This window comes from Oncorhynchus tshawytscha, linkage group LG18 (assembly GCF_018296145.1).
Source record: "Oncorhynchus tshawytscha isolate Ot180627B linkage group LG18, Otsh_v2.0, whole genome shotgun sequence".
NCBI lineage: Eukaryota > Metazoa > Chordata > Actinopteri > Salmoniformes > Salmonidae > Oncorhynchus > Oncorhynchus tshawytscha.
The window spans coordinates 23,584,664-23,604,919 of NC_056446.1; the positions used below are offsets into that span (position 1 = coordinate 23,584,664).

Here is a 20,256-nt window from a genome sequence, read left to right on the forward strand (position 1 = left end):
TCCCAAGAGAATTTTCTTCGGTTATAGTCACAGCCATGTATATTCCCCCTCAAGCCGATACTATGACGACCCTCAAAGAACTACACTGGACTTTATGCAAGCTGGAAACCACACATCCTGAGGCCGCATTTATTGTAGTTGGGGATTTTAACAAAGCAAATTTAAGGAAAATGTTACCGAAGTTCTATCTACACATTGACTGTAGTACCTTCGCTGGAAAAACACTCGACCACTGCTATTCCCTCTTCCGGGATGTCTACAAGGCCTATTCAACGCTGGTCTGACCAATCGGAATCGATGCTTCAAGATTGTTTTGATCATGCGGACTGAGATATGTTACAGGTAGCCACTAAGAAAAACATATACAGACACGGTGACGGAGTTCATCAAGAAGTGTATCGGGGATGTTGTTCCCACGGTGACTATTAAAACCTACCCAAACCAGAAACCGTGGATAGATGGCAGCATTTGCACAAAACTGAAAGCGCAAACCACCGTATTTAACCATGGCAAGGTGACTGGGAATATGGTAGAATACAAACATTGTAGTTATTCCCTCTGTAAGGCAATAAAACAGGCAAAATGTCAGCACAGAGACAAAGTGGAGTCGCAATTCAACAGCTCAGACACTAGACGTATGTGTCAGGGTCTACAGACAATCACAGATTACAATGGGAAAACCAGCCACATCGCGGACACCGAAGTCTTGCTCCCAGACAAGCTAAACACCTTCTTCCCCCGCTTTGACAACAATACAGTGCCACCGACATGGCTCGCTCCCAAGGACTATGGGCTCTTGTTCTCCGTGGCCGATGTGAGTAAGACATTTTAGTGTGTTAACCCTCGCAAGGCTGCCGGCCCAGACTGCATCCCTAGCTGCATCCTCAGAGCATGTGCAGACCAGTTGGCTGGAGTGTTTATGAACATATTCAAGCTCTTCCTATCCCAGTCTGCTGGCCCCACTTGCTTCAAGATGTCCACCATTGTTCCTGTACCCATGAAAGCAAAGGTTACTGAACTAAATGACTATTGCCCCGTAGCACTCACTGCTGTCATCATGAAGTGCTTTGAGAGGCTAGTTAAGGATCATATCACCACTACCTTAACGGATACCCTAGACCCATTTCAATTTGCTTACCGCCCCAATAGATCCACAGACGATGCAATTGCCATCGCACCGCACACTGCCCTATCCCATCTGGACAAGTGTCTGTCTGTGTAAGAATGCTGTTCATTGACCATAGCTCAGCCTTCAACACCATAGGAAACACCTCCTCCACTTCTCTGATCCTCAACATAGGGGCCCCACAAGGGTGTGTGCTCAGCCCCCTTCTGTACTCCCTGCTCACCCATGACTGCGTAGCCACGCACCCCTCCAAATCAATCAAGTTTGCAGATGTCACAACAGTAGGCCTGATTACCAACAATGACGAGACAGCTACAGGGAGAAGGTGAGGGTCCTGATGGAGTGGTGCCATGAAAATAACCTCTCCCTTAACGTCAACAAAGCTGATCGTGGACTTCAGGAAAAAGGCAGAGGGATAACACCCTTATCCACATCGACGGGACCGCAGTGGAGAAGGTGAAAAGCTTGAAGTTTCTCAGCATACACATCGCTGAAAATCTGAAATGGTCCAGGCGCGAAGGCGCCTGGGGAAGGCGCAACAGCACCTCTTCAACCTCAGGAGGCTGAAGAAATTCAGCTTGGCCCCTAAGACCCTCACAAACTTTAACAGATGCACAATTGAGAGCATCCTGTCGGGCTGCATCCCCGCCTGGTACGGCAACTGCAACACCTGCAATCACAGGGCTCTCTAGAGGGTAATGCGGTCTGCCCAACGCGTCACCGGGGGCACACTGTCTGCCCTCCAGGACACCTACAGCACCCAATGTCACAGAAAGGCCAAAAAATATCATCAAGGACATCAACCACCCGAGCCACAGCCTGTTCACCCCCTATCATCCAGAAGGCGAGGGCAGTACAGGTGCATCAAAGCTGGGACCGAGAGACTGAAAAACAGCTTCCATCTCAAGGCCATCAGACGGTTAAATAGCCAACACTAGCCGGCCTCCACCCATTACCCTGCCCTGAACGTAGTCACTGTTAGTAGCCAGTTACCACACGGTTACTCAACCCTGCACCTTAGAGGCTGCTGCCCTATGTACATAGACATGTTTTACTCATTTCATATGTATATACTGGACTTGATTTTAGTCAATGCGACTCCGACATTGCTCGTCCTAAAATATATATATTGTATGAAATATGTATATATTTCTTAATTCAATTATTTTACTTTTAGATTTGTGTGTATTGTTTTGAATTGTTAGATATTACTGCACTGTTGGAGCTAGGAACACAAGCATTTTGCTACACCCAGAATAACATCTGTAAATATGTGTATGTGACCAATAACATTTGATTTGATGACAGCTAACACCACTAACACTGTTAGGGCTACAGGTTTACATTTCATCACACTGAAACTGTCAGCAAAGAGCTAGCAAAGGGCTAATGACAACATAGACAACCAGCCTTGTGACTGCTTCCTGTTGTTTACACAGGAATCTCAGTCCTGGATGTTTCCAGTAGGGACCCCTGGTCCACTGGCCCTGCCCCAGTAGGCTGTGCCCCCCCACCAGGGCTCCTCCAGGCTCCAGGCCATGACAGCCAGCTCCTCCCAGACTACACCCCCTCTCAGTGGGCTTCCTGTGCCACTTCCCTGGGATGTCGGGGGAAGTTACTGTTTCCACTGGTGAAAGGTGGCATTCCTAACAGAGGTGTGTGTGTGTGTTTGTCATGTTAGTGCATGCATGTGTGTGTTGAACTCTAGAAAACCCTAGGCCAGTTAAATCCTGGATTATCCCAAATAAAGGGATGTCGATTAAAAGGATTTAATAAATATTTGGACCTACAGTAATTAAGGGAATCACCTGCAATTGTGTGTGTTTTAGAAGTCAAGTGTGTAGATTCTCCATTTAACATCTGACATGTCTAACTGACCACGGACACACGCCACCATACTGTTCCTTCTAGCTATTCAGAGCACTCCAAAAAGTCAGGCCCAGAATTTCACAGTCCACAATATAAACGGAGTTTAACAAGTGATGAAAATGTGTTTATCCATAAAATTCTACTCATCTGGAAATGCATATGGGAAAATGAACAGAAACAGAGATTGAAACAGTGTATTTAAGCTATTTGACCACAGAAGAGATTAATGTATTGAGAGTGTGGTTAGGAAGAGACGTCCTCGAACCCAAAATGTTACAGACTGACAAACGATAAAATACAATCCCTCGGTTGTGGTGACTATTTTCTGGAAAGGGGGTGAGTTTCCATGAGAAAATGAAAGGTGTGTATTATATCATGGCTACACTGTTATATGGGCTAATCAACAGAGAGAGAGAGAGAGAGAGACAGAGAGAGGGATAGAGAGAGGGGGGTCTGCTCTGCTTAACCTCAATGTCATTAAGCCATCCGTCAGAGATGCGGTAGTTTTTGGGGCCTAAAAAACACATTCTGCATTTCAACTGGTGGCCTTTCCATTTGTTAAAATCAACAACGCATGTCCAAATCTTAACCAAAGGATTTAGCAAGATGTTTGGTGAACTACGGAGAGCAGACTGTTTTCTTGCATTTCTACAGGGTTAGGAATTTGTTTTTGTGTTTATCCTGGCTGTGACAACATGGTATTACTGTCAAGTCCTGGCAATGAAGTGATCACCAGAGAAAAAGCTTATTTTGGTCTCATTTTAAAACCTGGGTAGTGGATTAATGATGATCCTTTCAAATTGTGATTGTCCAATGACACAACCACACACACAGTCACCGCCGCGTACGAGAGAGAGAAAGACAGAAACAACAACACGGTAACCCAGAGGATGTCTAAAGGAAGCCCCTGTGAGTTTCCTGGTCTGTGTGGTGAACTCAAACTAGTGAGAATTGTTGTGAAAAGCTGTGGGGCTACAGAGGACAGAGCAGGGGAGTAGTGAGGCTTGTTCAGGGTTACTACCAGTCACAGATCTGGAGCAGTAGCAGCCCAGCCTCAGCGCGCGCACACACACACACACACACACACACACACACACACACACACAGGCCTGAAAAGTAAGCCAGGTCAGCGCTAGTTTCTCCACCCCCCCAAAAAAACTCAACATTTTCCCCCAATATGAATGAAAATGCAGATTTGAGATACGATCACTGATTAAACCTATTCCTAACAAGTTTTATTCCATTCTTTACATTATTCTCTCAGGTTCCAATCCTGACTTTAGAAACTAAATGTGTGTTATTCACCTGAATTAGCCTATGCATTAATGTCATTGGGAGGTCTGCACAAAAGTAGTCAAATTTGTGTTCAGCTCAACATTTTAACAAGTTTGGATGTGTCTAGTTATTCAAATGGATCCACATTCCTTCATCTGTGTGTTTTGTACAAAGGGGAAAACCCAGTGTCCCTGTTGTTAGAGGTTATTTGAGTGCCCTCTCCTCCACACCAGACCAGACCACTAAGGATGCAGGAATAGCAGGAATCTGACATGTGGAATGCATTTCAAAATGGGAGTCTGTCTGGGACTAGCCTCCACCCAGGGTGCATTCGATCTCTCTCTTATCTAAACTACAGTCAGTGCAAGACTGAAGGCTGAAACTGACTTAAACTACCACAACTAAAACATGTGAGAAGGATAGTATTACATTGTCACCTTCAACTTACTGTAATAAGTAATATCCACACGATTCTGGTGTTTAGTTCTTGGCAAGAGGGATGGGAGGCAGGTAGGGAGGGAGAACAGAGGAAGAGGGGAGGAAAGGGGGAGAGGGCATCACAGCTGTCTGAGGAGCCTCAGAGGGGAGGATAATTTCCTAACATACCTGAGAGTCTGGTAACAAACAGAGACAGCAGGAGAGGGACTACGGACACAGGGAGCAGGAGAGGGACTACGGACACAGGGAGCAGGAGAGGGACTACGGACACAGGGAGCAGGAGAGGGACTACGGACACAGGGAGCAGGAGAGGGACTACGGACACAGGGAGCAGGAGAGGGACTACGGACACAGGGAGCAGGAGAGGGGCTAAGGACACAGGGAGCAGGGCTAAGGACACAGGGAGCAGGAGAGGGGCTAAGGACACAGGGAGCAGGAGAGGGGCTAAGGACACAGGGAGCAGGAGAGGGACTACGGACACAGGGAGCAGGAGAGTGACTACGGACACAGGGAGCAGGAGAGGGACTACGGACACAGGGAGCAGGAGAGGGACTACGGACACAGGGAGCAGGAGAGGGACTACGAACACAGGGAGCAGGAGAGGGACTACGAACACAGGGAGCAGGAGAGGGACTACGGACACAGGAAGCAGGACTAAGGACACAGGGAGCAGGAGAGTGACTACGGACACAGGGAGCAGGAGAGGGACGGACACAGGGGAGAGGGACTACGGACACAGGGAGCAGGAGAGGGACTACGGACACAGGGAGCAGGAGAGGGACTACGAACACAGGGAGCAGGAGAGGGACTACGAACACAGGGAGCAGGAGAGGGACTACGGACACAGGGAGCAGGACAAAGGACACAGGGAGCAGGAGAGGGACTACGGACACAGGGAGCAGGAGAGGGACTACGGACACAGGGAGCAGGAGAGGGACTACGGACACAGGGAGCAGGAGAGGGACTACGGACACAGGGAGCAGGAGAGGGACTACGGACACAGGGAGCAGGAGAGGGACTACGGACACAGGGAGCAGGAGAGGGACTACGAACACAGGGAGCAGGAGAGGGACTATGAACACAGGAGAGATAGAGGTAAAGAGAGAGCGAGGAAGGAAAAAGAGGAAGGGATAATATGGCCCCTTCCACACTTCTCTCCTCCTGACTGTGTTGTGAAACTCTACACTGGGAGCGTATTGCCTACGCATTCCTTCAGGTCAGTAGCGTGACAGTAACTACCTGGGCATGAAGGTGGCCACACACAAACACTGTAACTAGGTGGTAAGTAGTAGTACTGTGGGTTTAGCTAGGACTAAACACACCGGGCATGCCCTTAAAGACAGTTCACTACCACTCTGTGTCCACAGGCAAAAACACACACATTCCCATTATTCTTTCACAGAGAGACTGAGAATGGAGATTTTAAAAAAGAGTGAGAGGAGATGAGAGGAGAGTAAAACAGGGAGGGGAGGATGGATAGAGAAATATGGAAAGAGTCAGGTATGCTTTGACATTGATGGATTAGGCTGATTTACTCCAATGCATTCCACAGGCTCTTACGATTACAAATCTGCTTCCTCTTCTAACGGAACTTTTCCACAGTTCCTAGAAAGCTTCGTAACCCTAGTCTGGAGCGTGGACTCCAAGCAGCAACCCTAAGGTACCAGGGCCAGAGGCTAGAGGCAGGACCAAGGCCAGAGGCTTGAGCAAGGCCCAGGGCAGGACTCCTCCAAGCACCAATCCTGAGGTACCAGGGCCAGAGGCTAGAGCCAGTGCCAGAGGTTAGAGCCAGGACCAGGGCAGGATTCATCCAAGCAGCAACCCTGAAGTACCAGGACCAGGGCAGGACTCCTCTAAGCAGTAACCCTGAAGTACTAGGGCCAGAGGCTTGAGCCAGGACCAGGGCAGGACTCCTCCAAGCAGCAACCCTGAAGTACCAGAGCCAGAGGCTTGAGCCAGGACCAGGGCAGGACTCCTCCAAGCAGCAACCCTGAAGTACTAGGGCCAGAGGCTTGAGCCAGGACCAGGGCAGGACTCCTCCAAGCAGCAACCCTGAAGTACCAGGGCCAGAGGCTTGAGCCAGGACCAGGGCAGGACTCCTCCAAGCAGCAACCCTGAAGTACCAGAGCCAGAGGCTTGAGCCAGGACCAGGGCAGGACTCCTCCAAGCAGCAACCCTGAAGTACTAGGGCCAGAGGCTTGAGCCAGGACCAGGGCAGGACTCCTCCAAGCAGCAACCCTGAAGTACCAGGGCCAGAGGCTTGAGCCAGGACCAGGGCAGGACTCCTCCAAGCAGCAACCCTGAAGTACCAGAGCCAGAGGCTTGAGCCAGGACCAGGGCAGGACTCCTCCAAGCAGCAACCCTGAAGTACCAGAGCCAGAGGCTTGAGCCAGGACCAGGGTAAGACTCCTCCAAGCAGCAACCCTGAAGTACCAGGGACAGAGGCTTGAGCCAGGACCAGGGCAGGACTCCTCTAAGCAGCAACCCTGAAGTACCAGTGCCAGGACCAGGACTCAGGAGTAAGTGGGCTAAAGGTACTGGAAGCCAAGAACTAAGCTAAAGTTCAACCCTGGAGTTGTAACTTATATTTAGAGCCCACACTTCCCAGGTAACCCGGGGTTTGAATTCCTCGCCAAAGTGTGCGTGCGCGCTTCAGCCCGGAATGTACAGTTGAAAAAGAGCTAGCAGTAAAAAAATTTGTTACTGTGTGTGTGTTACTTGCACATCACACTCTTAGAATTAAGGGGGACCCTGGAGTTCCTTAGGGAACCACTGGTAGTCAATATCAGCTGTACATAGTCCATCGGTAAATAGCCCACCCAATTTACCTACCTTATCCCCATACTGTTTTTATTTATTTACTTTTCTGCTCTTTTGCACACCAGTATCTTTACCTGCACATGACCATCTGATCATTTATCACTCCAGTGTTAATCTTCTAAATTGTAATTATTCGCCAACCTCCTCATGCCAATTTGCACACAATGTATATAGACTCTTTTTTTTCTACTGTGTTATTGACTTGTTTATTGTTTACTCCATGTGTAACTCTGTGTTGTTGTCTGTTCACACTGCTATGCTTTATCTTGGCCAAGTCGCAGCTGTAAATGAGAACTTGTTCTCAACTAGCCTACCTGGTTAAATAAAGGTGGGAAAAAAAAGTTAATATTTGCACCTTTTGTTAGTTGAGCGGTGCTGGGAAGAATCTTTCATCCTTCAATGCAGCAAAGGCTTCCTGTAGAAAATTTGGGGCTTGGCTTTCAAAAAGTTATTTTTGGCCACTCATGAGAGTAATTGTCATTGCTGTTCATGTGTTCAGTTGCAGAGTCAATAATAGAGTGTGTAACTGATAACTGATAAATCGGTTGACCAATATAAAAAAATGTAATCAAATATTTGTATCTGTCTTCATTCCAAAGATAAAGCACAGATATTATAGACATCGAAGAAACAAATACATCTGCTCATTAGCAGTCTTTTTTTATGCCCGAAGAGGGCGCTCTACGAGCTGATCATTGAACTTCATTCAGCCTTAGGTTACAACGTGAGAGATGGTAGGTTTGGTGGTTTGACAGTGAGATAGCTTGCCACAGCCAGCGTATTTGAATAAGTAAATCATCAAAAGTACAATTCACCAAGCAAGCAGCACTGTCATCACATTCTCACTTAGTTAAAGTTAGCTGTTTTGCTAGCCAGCAGGGTAGTTAGTATATAAGTAACAGAGATTGAGCTAACACTGGAATGGCGCCAAAGTGAACACTCATCCTTGATACAAAAATGACACCATTACGGTCTTGGCCTATTATGTTAGCGTGGGCTTATTTAGTAAATTTTCCAAAATAAACAAACAATCTGCAAAATGCAAGTCAGTTGGTTATATATCTACAGTGGCTTGCGAAATTATTCACCCCCTTGACATTTTTCCTATTTTGTTGCCTTGATTTTTGAGGGGTTTGTATCATTTGATTTATACATGTCATCCACATTGAAGATACAAACAAGAAATAAGACAAAAAAACAGAAAACTTGAGCGTGCGTAACTATCCAACCCCCCCCAATATTTTGTAGAGCAATCTTTTGCAGCAATTACAGCTGCAAGTCTCTTGGAGTATGTCTCTATAAGTTTGGCACATCTAGCCACTAGGGTTTTGACCATTCTTCAAAGCAAAACTGCTCCAGCTCCTTCAAGTTGGATGGGTTCCGCTGGTGTACAGCAATCTAAGTCATACCACAGATTCTCAATTGGATTGAGGTCTGGGCTTTGACTAGGCCATTCCAAGACATTTAAATGTTTCCCCTTCAACCACTCGAGTGTTGCTTTAGCAGTATGCTTTGGGTCATTGTCCTGCTGGAAGGTGTGCCTCCTTCCCAGTCTCAAATCTCTGGAAGACTGAAACAGGTTTCCCTCAAGAATTTCCCCGTATTTAGCGCCATCCATCATTCCTTCAATTCTGACCAGTTTCCCACCCAGTCCCTGCCGATGAAAACATCCCCACCGTATGATGCTTCCACCACCATGCTTCACTGTGGGGATGGTGTTCTCAGGGTGATGAGAGGTGTTGGGTTTGCCCCAGACATAGCTTTTTTCCTTGATGGACAAAAAGCTCAATTTTAATCTCATCTGACCAGAGTACCTTCTTCCAAATGTTTGGGGAGTCTCCCACATGCATTTTGGCGAACACCAAACGCGTTTGCTAATTTTTTTTCTTTAAGCAATGTCTTTTTTCTGACCACTCCTCCATGAAGCCCAGCTATGTGGAGTGCACGGCTTAAAGTGGTCCTATGGACAGATACTCCAATCTCCACTGTGATTGGGTTATCGTTGGTTTCTTTGTTGCCTCTCTGATTAATGCCCTCCTTGCCTGGTCCGCGAGTTTTGGTGGGCAGCCCTCTCTTGGCAGGTTTGTTGTGGTGCCATATTCTTTCCATTTTTTAATAATGGATTTAACGGTGTTCCGTGGGATGTTCAAAGTTTCTGATATTTTTTTAGAACCCAACCCTGACCTGTACTTCTCCACAACTTTGTCCCTGACCTGTTTGGGGAGCTCCTTGGTCTTCATGGTGCCGCTTGCTCAGTGGTGTCCCTTGCGTAGTGGTGTTGGAGACTCTGGGACCTTTCCCAGAGTGTATATAACAGGTGTATATAAACACTAAGATCATGTGACACATAAATAAAGTCCACCTGTGTGCAATCTAACTAATTATGTGACTTCTGAAGGTAATTGGTTGCACCATATCTTATTTAGGGCCTTCATAGCAAAGGGGCTGAATACATATGCACACACCATTTTTTTATTTTTAAACAAGTTAATTTTTTCATATGACTTTACATATTTGGACTATTTTATGCATGTCCATTACATGAAATCCAAATCTATTTAAATTACAGGTTGTAATGCATCAAAATAAGAAAAACGCCAAGGGGGATGAATACTTTAGCAAGGCACTGTATCACTCAGGCTATGTGATTGCATTCATGAGATAAGTAGCTAACGTTAGCTAGCTAAATTAGCACATGTGACTAAAACCAGTGAGGCAAGCATGTCTGCATAAACATTTTCAGTCATCAGTGCATGCCATTTGCAGATGGAATGTATAGCGAATACAATTTTGTATTGAATAGCAGAGTAATGTACATACAGTACTTTCAGAAAGTAATCACACCCCTTAAATTGTTCACATTTTGTTATGTTGTAGAGTGGGATTAAAATGGAATTAATTGTATTTAATTGTATCTACACAAAATATTGTAATGTCAAAGTGGAAGAAAAAATTGAATATTTGCTAAACATTTATGAAGAATAAAGTATATTGATTAGTTAAGTATTCAACACCCGAGTCAATAGATGTTAGAATCACCTTTGGCAGTGATTACAGCAGTGAGTATTTCTGGGTAAGTTTCTAAGAGCTTTCCACACCTGGATTGTGCAACATTTGGCCATTATTCTTTTAATAAATTCTTCAAGCTCTGTCGAATTGGTTATTGATCATTGCTAGACAACCATTTTCAGGTCTTCCCATAGATTATCAAGCAGATTTAAGTCAAAACTGTAACTAGGCCACTCAGGAACATTCACTGTCTTCTTGGTTAGCAACTCCAGTGTAGATTTGGCCTTGTGTTTTAGGTTATTGTCCTGCTGAAAGGTGAATTAATCTCCCAGTGTCTGGTGAACCAGGTTTTCCTCTAGAATTTAACTTGTGCTTAGCTACATTCAGTAAAAAAAATATCCTGAAAAACTCCTCAGTCCTTAATGCGAACAAGCATACCCATAACATGATGCAGCCACCACTATGCTTGAAAATGTGTACCGTGGTACTCCGTAATATGTTGTATTGGATTTGCCCCAAACATAACACTTTGTACTCAGGACAAAAAGTAAATTGCTTTGCGACAATCTTTGCACTATTACTTTAGTTCCTTGTTGCAAACAGGATAAATGTTTTGGAATATTTTTTATTCTGTACAGGCTTCCTTACTTTCACTCTGTCAAATAGGTTAGTATTGTGGATTATGTTGTTGCAATGTTGTTGATCCATCCTCAGTTTTATCCTATCAGAGGCATTACACTCTGTAACTGTTTTAAAGTCACCATTGGCATCATGGTAAAATCCCTGAGCGGTTTCCTTCTTCTCCGGAAACTGAGTTAGGAAGGATGCCTGTATCTTTCTAGGGACTGATTGTATTGATACACCATCCAAAGTGTAATTAATAACTTCTCCATGCTCAAAGGGATATTCAAATGTCTGCTTTTTTATTTTTACCCATGCAACTTGTGACTTGTTAAAGACTCCAATAAACTCCTAGACTTAATTACACTTGCCATAGTAAAGGGGTTGAAAACTTATTGACCCTAGACTTTTCAGCTTCTCATTTAATGAGTAAAAACTGACATTATGGGGTATTGTGTGTAGGGAAAAAGTCAAGGGGTGTGTGTATACGTTCTGAAGATACAGTGCCTTGCGAAAGTATTCGGCCCCCTTGAACTTTGCGACCTTTTTCCACATTTCAGGCTTCAAACATAAAGATATAAAACTGTATTTTTTTGTGAAGAATCAACAACAAGTGGGACACAATCATGAAGTGGAACGACATTTATTGGATATTTCAAACTTTTTTAACAAATCAAAAACTGAAAAATTGGGCGTGCAAAATTATTCAGCCCCTTTACTTTCAGTGCAGCAAACTCTCTCCAGAAGTTCAGTGAGGATCTCTGAATGATCCAATGTTGACCTAAATGACTAATGATGATAAATACAATCCACCTGTGTGTAATCAAGTCTCCGTATAAATGCACCTGCACTGTGATAGTCTCAGAGGTCCGTTAAAAGCGCAGAGAGCATCATGAAGAACAAGGAACACACCAGGCAGGTCCGAGATACTGTTGTGAAGAGGTTTAAAGCCGGAATTGGATACAAAAAGATTTCCCAAGCATTAAACATCCCAAGGAGCACTGTGCAAGCGATAATATTGAAATGGAAGGAGTATCAGACCACTGCAAATCTACCAAGACCTGGCCGTCCCTCTAAACTTTCAGCTCATACAAGGAGAAGACTGATCAGAGATGCAGCCAAGAGGCCCATGATCACTCTGGATGAACTGCAGAGATCTACAGCTGAGGTGGGAGACTCTGTCCATAGGACAACAATCAGTCGTATATTGCACAAAGCTGGCCTTTATGGAAGAGTGGCAAGAAGAAAGCCATTTCTTAAAGATATCCATAAAAAGTGTCGTTTAAAGTTTGCCACAAGCCACCTGGGAGACACACCAAACATGTGGAAGAAGGTGCTCTGGTCAGATGAAACCAAAATGGAACTTTTTGGCAACAATGCAAAACGTTATGTTTGGCGTAAAAGCAACACAGCTCATCACCCTGAACACACCATCCCCACTGTCAAACATGGTGGTAGCAGCATCATGGTTTGGGCCTGCTTTTCTTCAGCAGGGACAGGGAAGATGGTCAAAATTGATGGGAAGATGGATACCAAATACAGGACCATTCTGGAAGAAAACCTGATCGAGTCTGCAAAAGACCTGAGACTGGGACAGAGATTTGTCTTCCAACAAGACAATGATCCAAAACATAAAGCAAAATCTACAATGGAATGGTTCAAAAATAAACATATCCAGGTGTTAGAATGGCCAAGTCAAAGTCCAGACCTGAATCCAATCGAGAATCTGTGGAAAGAACTGAAAACTGCTGTTCACAAATGCTCTCCATCCAACCTCACTGAGCTCGAGCTGTTTTGCAAGGAGGAATGGGAAAAAATGTCAGTCTCTCGATGTGCAAAACTGATAGAGACATACCCCAAGCGACTTACAGCTGTAATCGCAGCAAAAGGTGGCGCTACAAAGTATTAACTTAAGGGGGCTGAATAATTTTGCACGCCCAATTTTTCAGTTTTTGATTTGTTAAAAAAGTTTGAAATATCCAATAAATGTCGTTCCACTTCATGATTGTGTCCCACTTGTTGTTGATTCTTCACAAAAAAATACAGTTTTATATCTTTATGTTTGAAGCCTGAAATGTGGCAAAAGGTCGCAAAGTTCAAGGGGGCCGAATACTTTCGCAAGGCACTGTATGTATGTATGGTTACTATAAGAAAACATGTTTGTCATAGGTTGCCATAAAGTGTTTGTTTATATGACCTTTGACTATTGTAAACACTGTGTAAATCTACTCAGGACAAATGCTAACGCTGACACAGTGGTGGCATGACAAACGACATGTTACTGCATTTAAATGCTTATTTGTGAACAGTGCCGTTTCCGATTTACAAAGTTTAATTCATTCAGCCAGCCACCCCCTGTGTTGGTTTAGGACAAATACTTTTACATACTTCTTATCCACTTCCATTGATAGTTTACCTTAGGTATGACTTAAAGAGTCTAAACAAGTTTTGTGTTTACTGTCTTATTTAGAAGATATACACTGAGTGTACAAAACATTAGGAACACCTTCCTGATGTTGCGCTGCACTTCCTTTTGTCCTCAGAACAGCCTCAATCCGTTGGTCATGGCCTTTACAAGGTGTCGAAAGCATTCCACAGGGATGCTGCCCCATGTTGACTACAATGCTTCCCACAGTTGTGTCAAATTGGCTAGATGTCCTTTGGGTGGTGGACCATTCTTAATGGGACACTATTGAGCGTGAAAAAGCCAGCAGCGTTTGCAGTTCTTGACACAACCCGGTGCGCCTGGTGCCAACTACCAATCCCCGTTCAAAGGCACTTCAATCTTTTGTCCTTCCCATTCACCCTCTGAATGGCGCAAGAGCACACACACAATCCATGTCTCAATTGTCGCAAGGCTTGAAATCCTTCTTTATCCTGTCTCCACCTCTTCATCTACACTGATTGAAGTGTATTTAAAAAGTGACATCAATAAGGGCTCATTGACCAAGTGAAGGCTGTCTATGTCATGGAAAGAGCAAGTGTTCATAATGTTTTGTTCACTCACTGTAGTTGCTTTTTGGTAGATATCCTGTAAACCACAAATAAAATGTTCTTAAATAATGCACATTTTATAATTTGTTAAGAAATCATCATTTAGAGTACCTGTTAATAATTTACAGCACAATGTGTGTAGAAAAAGGTCCGTTTTTCATTCCACCCCAAAAACACAACATCGCCAGATATATTGGTAATCTGTGACTTTTGCCTCCCTAATATCAATATCATATTGGACACAAAAATAACATAGCGGTCAGGTTCTAGTCAATATTGGTTACGCCTGTACACTGCTAGTTCTGCCGCCTTTTTTAAAGGCGGACATAAGTGCATGTGATACTGAAGAGCCAAGTACAGTTGTAGTCGTAAGTTTACATACATGTTTCTCAACCACTCCACAAATGTCTTGTGAAACAAACTATAGTTTTAGCAACTCGGTTAGGGCATCTACTTTGTGCATGACACAATAAATTTTTCCAACAATTGCTTACAGACAGATTATTTCCCTTATCATTCACTGTATGACAATCGCAGTGGGTCAGAAGTTTAAATACACCGAGATGACTGTGCCTTTAAACAGCTTGGAAAATTCCAGAAAATTATGTCATGGCTTTAGAAGCTTCTGATTGACATAATTTGAGTCAATTGGTGGTGTACCTGTGGATGTATTTCAAGGCCTACCTTCAAACTCAGTGCCTCTTTGCTTGACATCATGGGAAAATCAAAAGAAATCAGCCAAGTCCTCAGATTTCTTTTTTGTAGACCTCCACAAGTCTGGTTCATCCTTGGGAGCAATTTCCAAACGCCTGAAGGTACCATGTTCATCTGTACAAACAACAGTACGCAAGAATAAACACCATGGGACCACACAACCGTCATACCACTCAGGAAGGAGACGCGTTCTGTCTCTTAGAGATGAACGTACTGTGGTGCAAAAAGTGAAAATCAATCCCAGAACAACAGCAAAGGACCATGTGAAGATGCTGGAGGAAACAGGTACAAAGTATCTATATCCACAGTAAAACGAGTCCAATATCAACATAACCTGAAAGGCCGCTCAGCAAGGAAGCCACTGCTCCAAAACCGTCATAAAAAAGCCAGACTACGGTTTGCAACTACACAAGTACTTTTTGGAGAAATGTCCTCTGGTCTGATGAAACAAAAATACAACTGTTTGGCCATAATGACCATTGTTATGTTTGGAGGAAAAAGGGGGAGGCTTGCAAGCTGGAGAACACCATCCCAACTGTGAAGCACGGGGGTGGCAGCATCATGTTGTGGGGTGCTTTGCTGCAGGAGGGACTGGTGCACTTCACAAAATAGATGGCATCATGAGGGAAGGAAAATTACGTGGATATATTGAAGCAACATCTCAAGACATCAGTCAGGAAGTTAAAGCTTGGTCGCAAATGAGTCTTCCAAATGGACAAGCATACTTCCAAAGTTGTGACAAAATGGCTTAAGGACAACAAAGTCACGGTATTGGAGTGGTCATCACAAAGCCCTGACCTCAGAAAATGTGTGGGCAGAACTGAAAAAGCATGTGCGAGCAAGGAGGCCTACAAACCTGACTCTGTTACATCAGCTCTGTCAGGAGGAATGGGACAAAATTCACCCAACTTATTGTGGAAAGCTTGTGAAAGCCTACCCGAAACGTTTGACCCAAGTTAAACAATTTAAAGGCATTGCTACCAAATACTAATTGAGTGTATGTAAACTTCTGACGCACTGGGAATGTGATGAAAGAACTCAAAAGCTGAAATAAAATCCTTCCCTCTACTATTATTCCTCGGCGTTACTCTGGACCCTGATCTCTCTTTTGAAGAACATATCAAGACCATTTCAAGGACATCTTTTTTCCATCTACGTAACATTGCACAAATCAGAAACTTTCTGTCCAAAAATGATGCAGAAAAATTAATCCATGCTTTTGTCACTTCTAGGTTAGACTACTGCAATGCTCTATTTTCCGGCTACCCGGATAAAGCACTAAATAAACTTCAGTTAGTGCTAAATACGGCTGCTAGAATCCTGACTAGAACCCAAAAATTTGATCATATTACTCCAGTGCTAGCCTCTCTACACTGGCTTCCTGTCAAAGCAAGGGCTGATTTCAAGGTTTTACTGCTAACCTACAAAGCATTACATGGGCTTGCTCCTACCTATCTCTCTGATTTGGTCCTGCCGTACATACCTACACGTTTGCTACGGTCACAAGACACAGGCCTCCTAATTGTCCCTAGAATTTCTAAGCAAACAGCTGGAGGCAGGGCTTTCTCCTATAGAGCTCCATTTTTATGGAACGGTCTGCCTACCCATGTCAGAGACGCAAACTCGGTCTCAACCTTTAAGTCTTTACTGAAGACTCATCTCTTCAGTGGGTCATATGATTGAGTGTAGTCTGGCCCAGGAGTGGGAAGGTGAACGGAAAGGCTCTGGAGCAACGAACCACCCTTGCTGTCTCTGCCTGGCCGGCTCCCCTCTTTCCACTGGGATTCTCTGCCTCTAACCCTATTACAGGGGCTGGGTCACTGGCTTACTGGGGCTCTCTCATGCCGTCCCTGGAGGGGGTGCGTCACCTGAGTGGGTTGATTCACTGTTGTGGTCATCCTGTCTGGGTTGGCGCCCCCCTTGGGTTGTGCCGTGGCGGAGATCTTTGTGGGCTATACTCAGCCTTGTCTCAGGATGGTAAGTTGGTGGTTGAAGATATCCCTCTAGTGGTGTGGGGGCTGTGCTTTGGCAAAGTGGGTGGGGTTATATCCTTCCTGTTTGGCCCTGTCCGGGGTGTCCTCGGATGGGGCCACAGTGTCTCCTGACCCCTCCTGTCTCAGCCTCCAGTATTTATGCTGCAGTAGTTTGTGTCGGGGGCTGGGGTCAGTTTGTTATATCTGGAGTACTTCTCCTGTCCTATTCGGTGTCCTGTGTGAATCTAAGTGTGCGTTCTCTAATTCTCTCCTTCTCTCTTTCTTTCTCTCTCTCGGAGGACCTGAGCCTTTGGACCATGCCCCAGGACTACCTGACATGATGACTCCTTGCTGTCCCCAGTCCACCTGGCCATGCTGCTGTTCCAGTTTCAACTGACCTGAGCCCTAGGACCATGCCCCAGGACTACCTGACATGATGACTCCTTGCTGTCCCCAGTCCACCTGGCCATGCTGCTGCTCCAGTTTCAACTTCCACCTGACTGTGCTGCTGCTCCAGTTTCAACTGTTCTGCCTTATTATTATTCGACCATGCTGGTCATTTATGAACATTTGAACATCTTGGCCATGTTCTGTTATAATCTCCACCCGGCACAGCCAGAAGAGGACTGGCCACCCCACATAGCCTGGTTCCTCTCTAGGTTTCTTCCTAGGTTTTGGCCTTTCTAGGGAGTTTTTCCTAGCCACCGTGCTTCTACACCTGCATTGCTTGCTGTTTGGGGTTTTAGGCTGGGTTTCTGTACAGCACTTTGAGATATCAGCTGATGTACGAAGGGCTATATAAATAAATTTGAATTTAATTTGATATTATTCTGACATTTCACATTCTTAAAATAAAGTGGTGAATCTTACTGACCTAAAACAGAGAATTTTTACTTGGATTAAATGTCAGGAATTGTGAAAAACAGAGTTTAAATGTATTAAGGTGTATGTAAACTTCCGACTTCAACTGTAGCATTCCATTGTTACAATCGTCACCGTTTTGTTACAATATTGAAACACTAATATAATACATTTACTATAATCATTTTTTATTTATTTTTATTTCACCTTTATTTAACCAGGTAGGCTAGTTGAGAACAAGTTCTCATTTGCAACTGCGACCTGGCCAAGATAAAGCATAGCAATTCCACATACAACAACAGAGTTACACATGGAATTATCAAAACATACAGTCAATAATACAGTAGAACAAAAGAAAACAAAAAGTCTATATACAGTGAGTGCAAATGAGGTAAGTTAAGGAAATAAATAGGCCATGGTGGTGAAGTAATTACAATATAGCAATTAAACACTGGAATGGTAGATCGTCAGAAGATGAATGTGCAGGTAGAGATACTGGGGTGCAAAGGAGCAAAATAAATAAATAAATACCAGTATGGGGATGAGGTAGGTAGATAGATGGGCTGTTTACAGATAGGCTAAGTACAGGTGCAGTGATCTGTAAAATGCTCTGACAGCTGGTGCTTAAAGCTAGTGAGGGAAATGTGAGTCTCCAGCTTCAGAGATTTTTGCAATTCGTTCCAGTCATGGGCAGCAGAGAACTGGAAGGAAAGACGACCAAAGGAGGAATTGGCTTTGGGGGTGACCAGTGAGATATACCTGCTGGAGCACGTGCTACGAGTGGGTGCTGCTATGGTGACCAGTGAGCTGAGATAAGGCGGGGCTTTACCTACTATAATAATAAATCATGTCACTCACATTTCTATTATTAAAAAAGGTTCAACATTTAACCCCTGCCCTCACAAAAAGGTATCTGTTTGAACCTTTACAAATGAACTGAAAGGGTTCCCCCACAGTGGCAATCATTTTGAGACACAAAAGGTTCCTCGAGGCTCCTTTAATTCTAAGAGTGTGCACTGAGGACACTTACCTACAAATCCGTCCTCTCCGACCAGCTTCAATGCAAGCTTGTCTGCCAGCACCGAGGAGTTGCCATGGGCGATGTTGGCAAATGGCCCCGCGTGGACAAACACTGGAGAACCCTAGAACAACGGAAGGGCACACCATTTTTATTACCCAAAGTGACTTACTAAGCAAACCCAGTACAAACAAACATGTAAGTACCACCTCTACATTAATTTGCATTCTACAACTACATCATTAGTTTCAGGACTACATATGTGTCTAAATATTATTTGTCTACACAGCAGCTCCAGGTCAAGAGCTGGGAGGCACTAGTAGTGCAAAGTGCCAGTGTTAATACACAGAACAACCCCATTCAGCCATTGGACTATGTCTATAACAATATACAAGGTCAACTACAACTTTTGAGGAAGAAAATTGCTAACACCTCAGTCAAAATAGTGGGAGAGGAGAAAAGCTTGGAGGGAGAAAGCTGGGATAGGGGGAAACTGGAAGGTGAGTGAAAACGCTTTAGCCATTGTTTTGTCATGTGACAGGGCAGAGACAAATACCTCCAGTCCCACAGAGCTCTAAATCACATGTTTAATGAGCCTCTTACACATGCTTCAGAAAGCATCTACTTAAAATCAGAGAGAGAAAACAGAAAAGAGCACAGTGGGAGAGAATGAATGTGAGTGTGTGTGTGTGTGTGATTGTATTGAGAAAAAGAGCAACTTATAGAGATAAATCAGATGAAGCAGATGAAAAAAGCCCATTTGAATAGGTATCCTGTTGCTGTTACCACCCTTTCCATTGTGTGCTCTTTCTCTGACCCTGTAGGAAAGCTAGCATACGTCACACAAAAGGTGAATCTCTGTGTGTGATGACAACCCCTGAACTCTGATTGGATGTTGTGTCATTCCCCCCAGGAAAAACATTCAGGAAATATAACCACCAGCTCTCACAAATGAAATGGGAAATAAATACAATAAAAAAGGCAATTGTGTCAGTTCTCCAGTTGGTGGAAAATAAAAGAGGAAGAGAGGATTAAACACACCCAGGGGAAAGGGATGGAGATAAAAACAGGAAGGAGGAGATTGTTTCATCCTTTCTTCACCTCTCTCTCCAATACACCATCAGCATCACACACAAAAGGGCAAAAGGTTAGACTGGGGTCAATCAGGTGTCAAAACTAAGACTGATTGGTCCATTTAATCATGATCCACTCATGTAGACTGCAAACCCAGATGCCTGTACCAATCCTACATACCGTATTACATATTACTCCACTGTCACTGTTTTGTACTCTGAGGAACAAGTGGAGGATGAGAGGAGACAGCTTTGAGAGAAAACCATAGCAGAGGAATACAAGGTCTGACTTCATCGGAATGTACATGATGGGGGGGTGTGTGTTGTGGATGGAGCATTACGCTTTCATCATTTGCGGTCACATCTGTGTAAACAACTCTGAACTGTCCTTAACAAGCCATAATTATCCGTGCCAAGCTGAAGACATCACTCCTAGAATGTGTCTGTATCTACAGTGCCTTCAGA

General features: G+C 44.3%; 1 protein-coding gene across 4 annotated transcripts in view; it reads right to left on the reverse strand.

Annotated features, from left to right (window-relative positions):
* The window catches only part of mthfd1l (methylenetetrahydrofolate dehydrogenase (NADP+ dependent) 1 like), a 94,329-nt gene that overhangs the window by 27,224 nt on the left and 46,849 nt on the right, over positions 1–20,256 (reverse strand). For all 4 annotated transcript variants that reach the window (XM_024378198.2, XM_024378195.2, XM_024378197.1 and 1 more), the window contains one exon: positions 18,731–18,842. In XM_024378198.2, the coding sequence (XP_024233966.1) occupies positions 18,731–18,842 (112 nt within the window). The remainder of the gene's footprint in view (positions 1–18,730; positions 18,843–20,256) is intronic.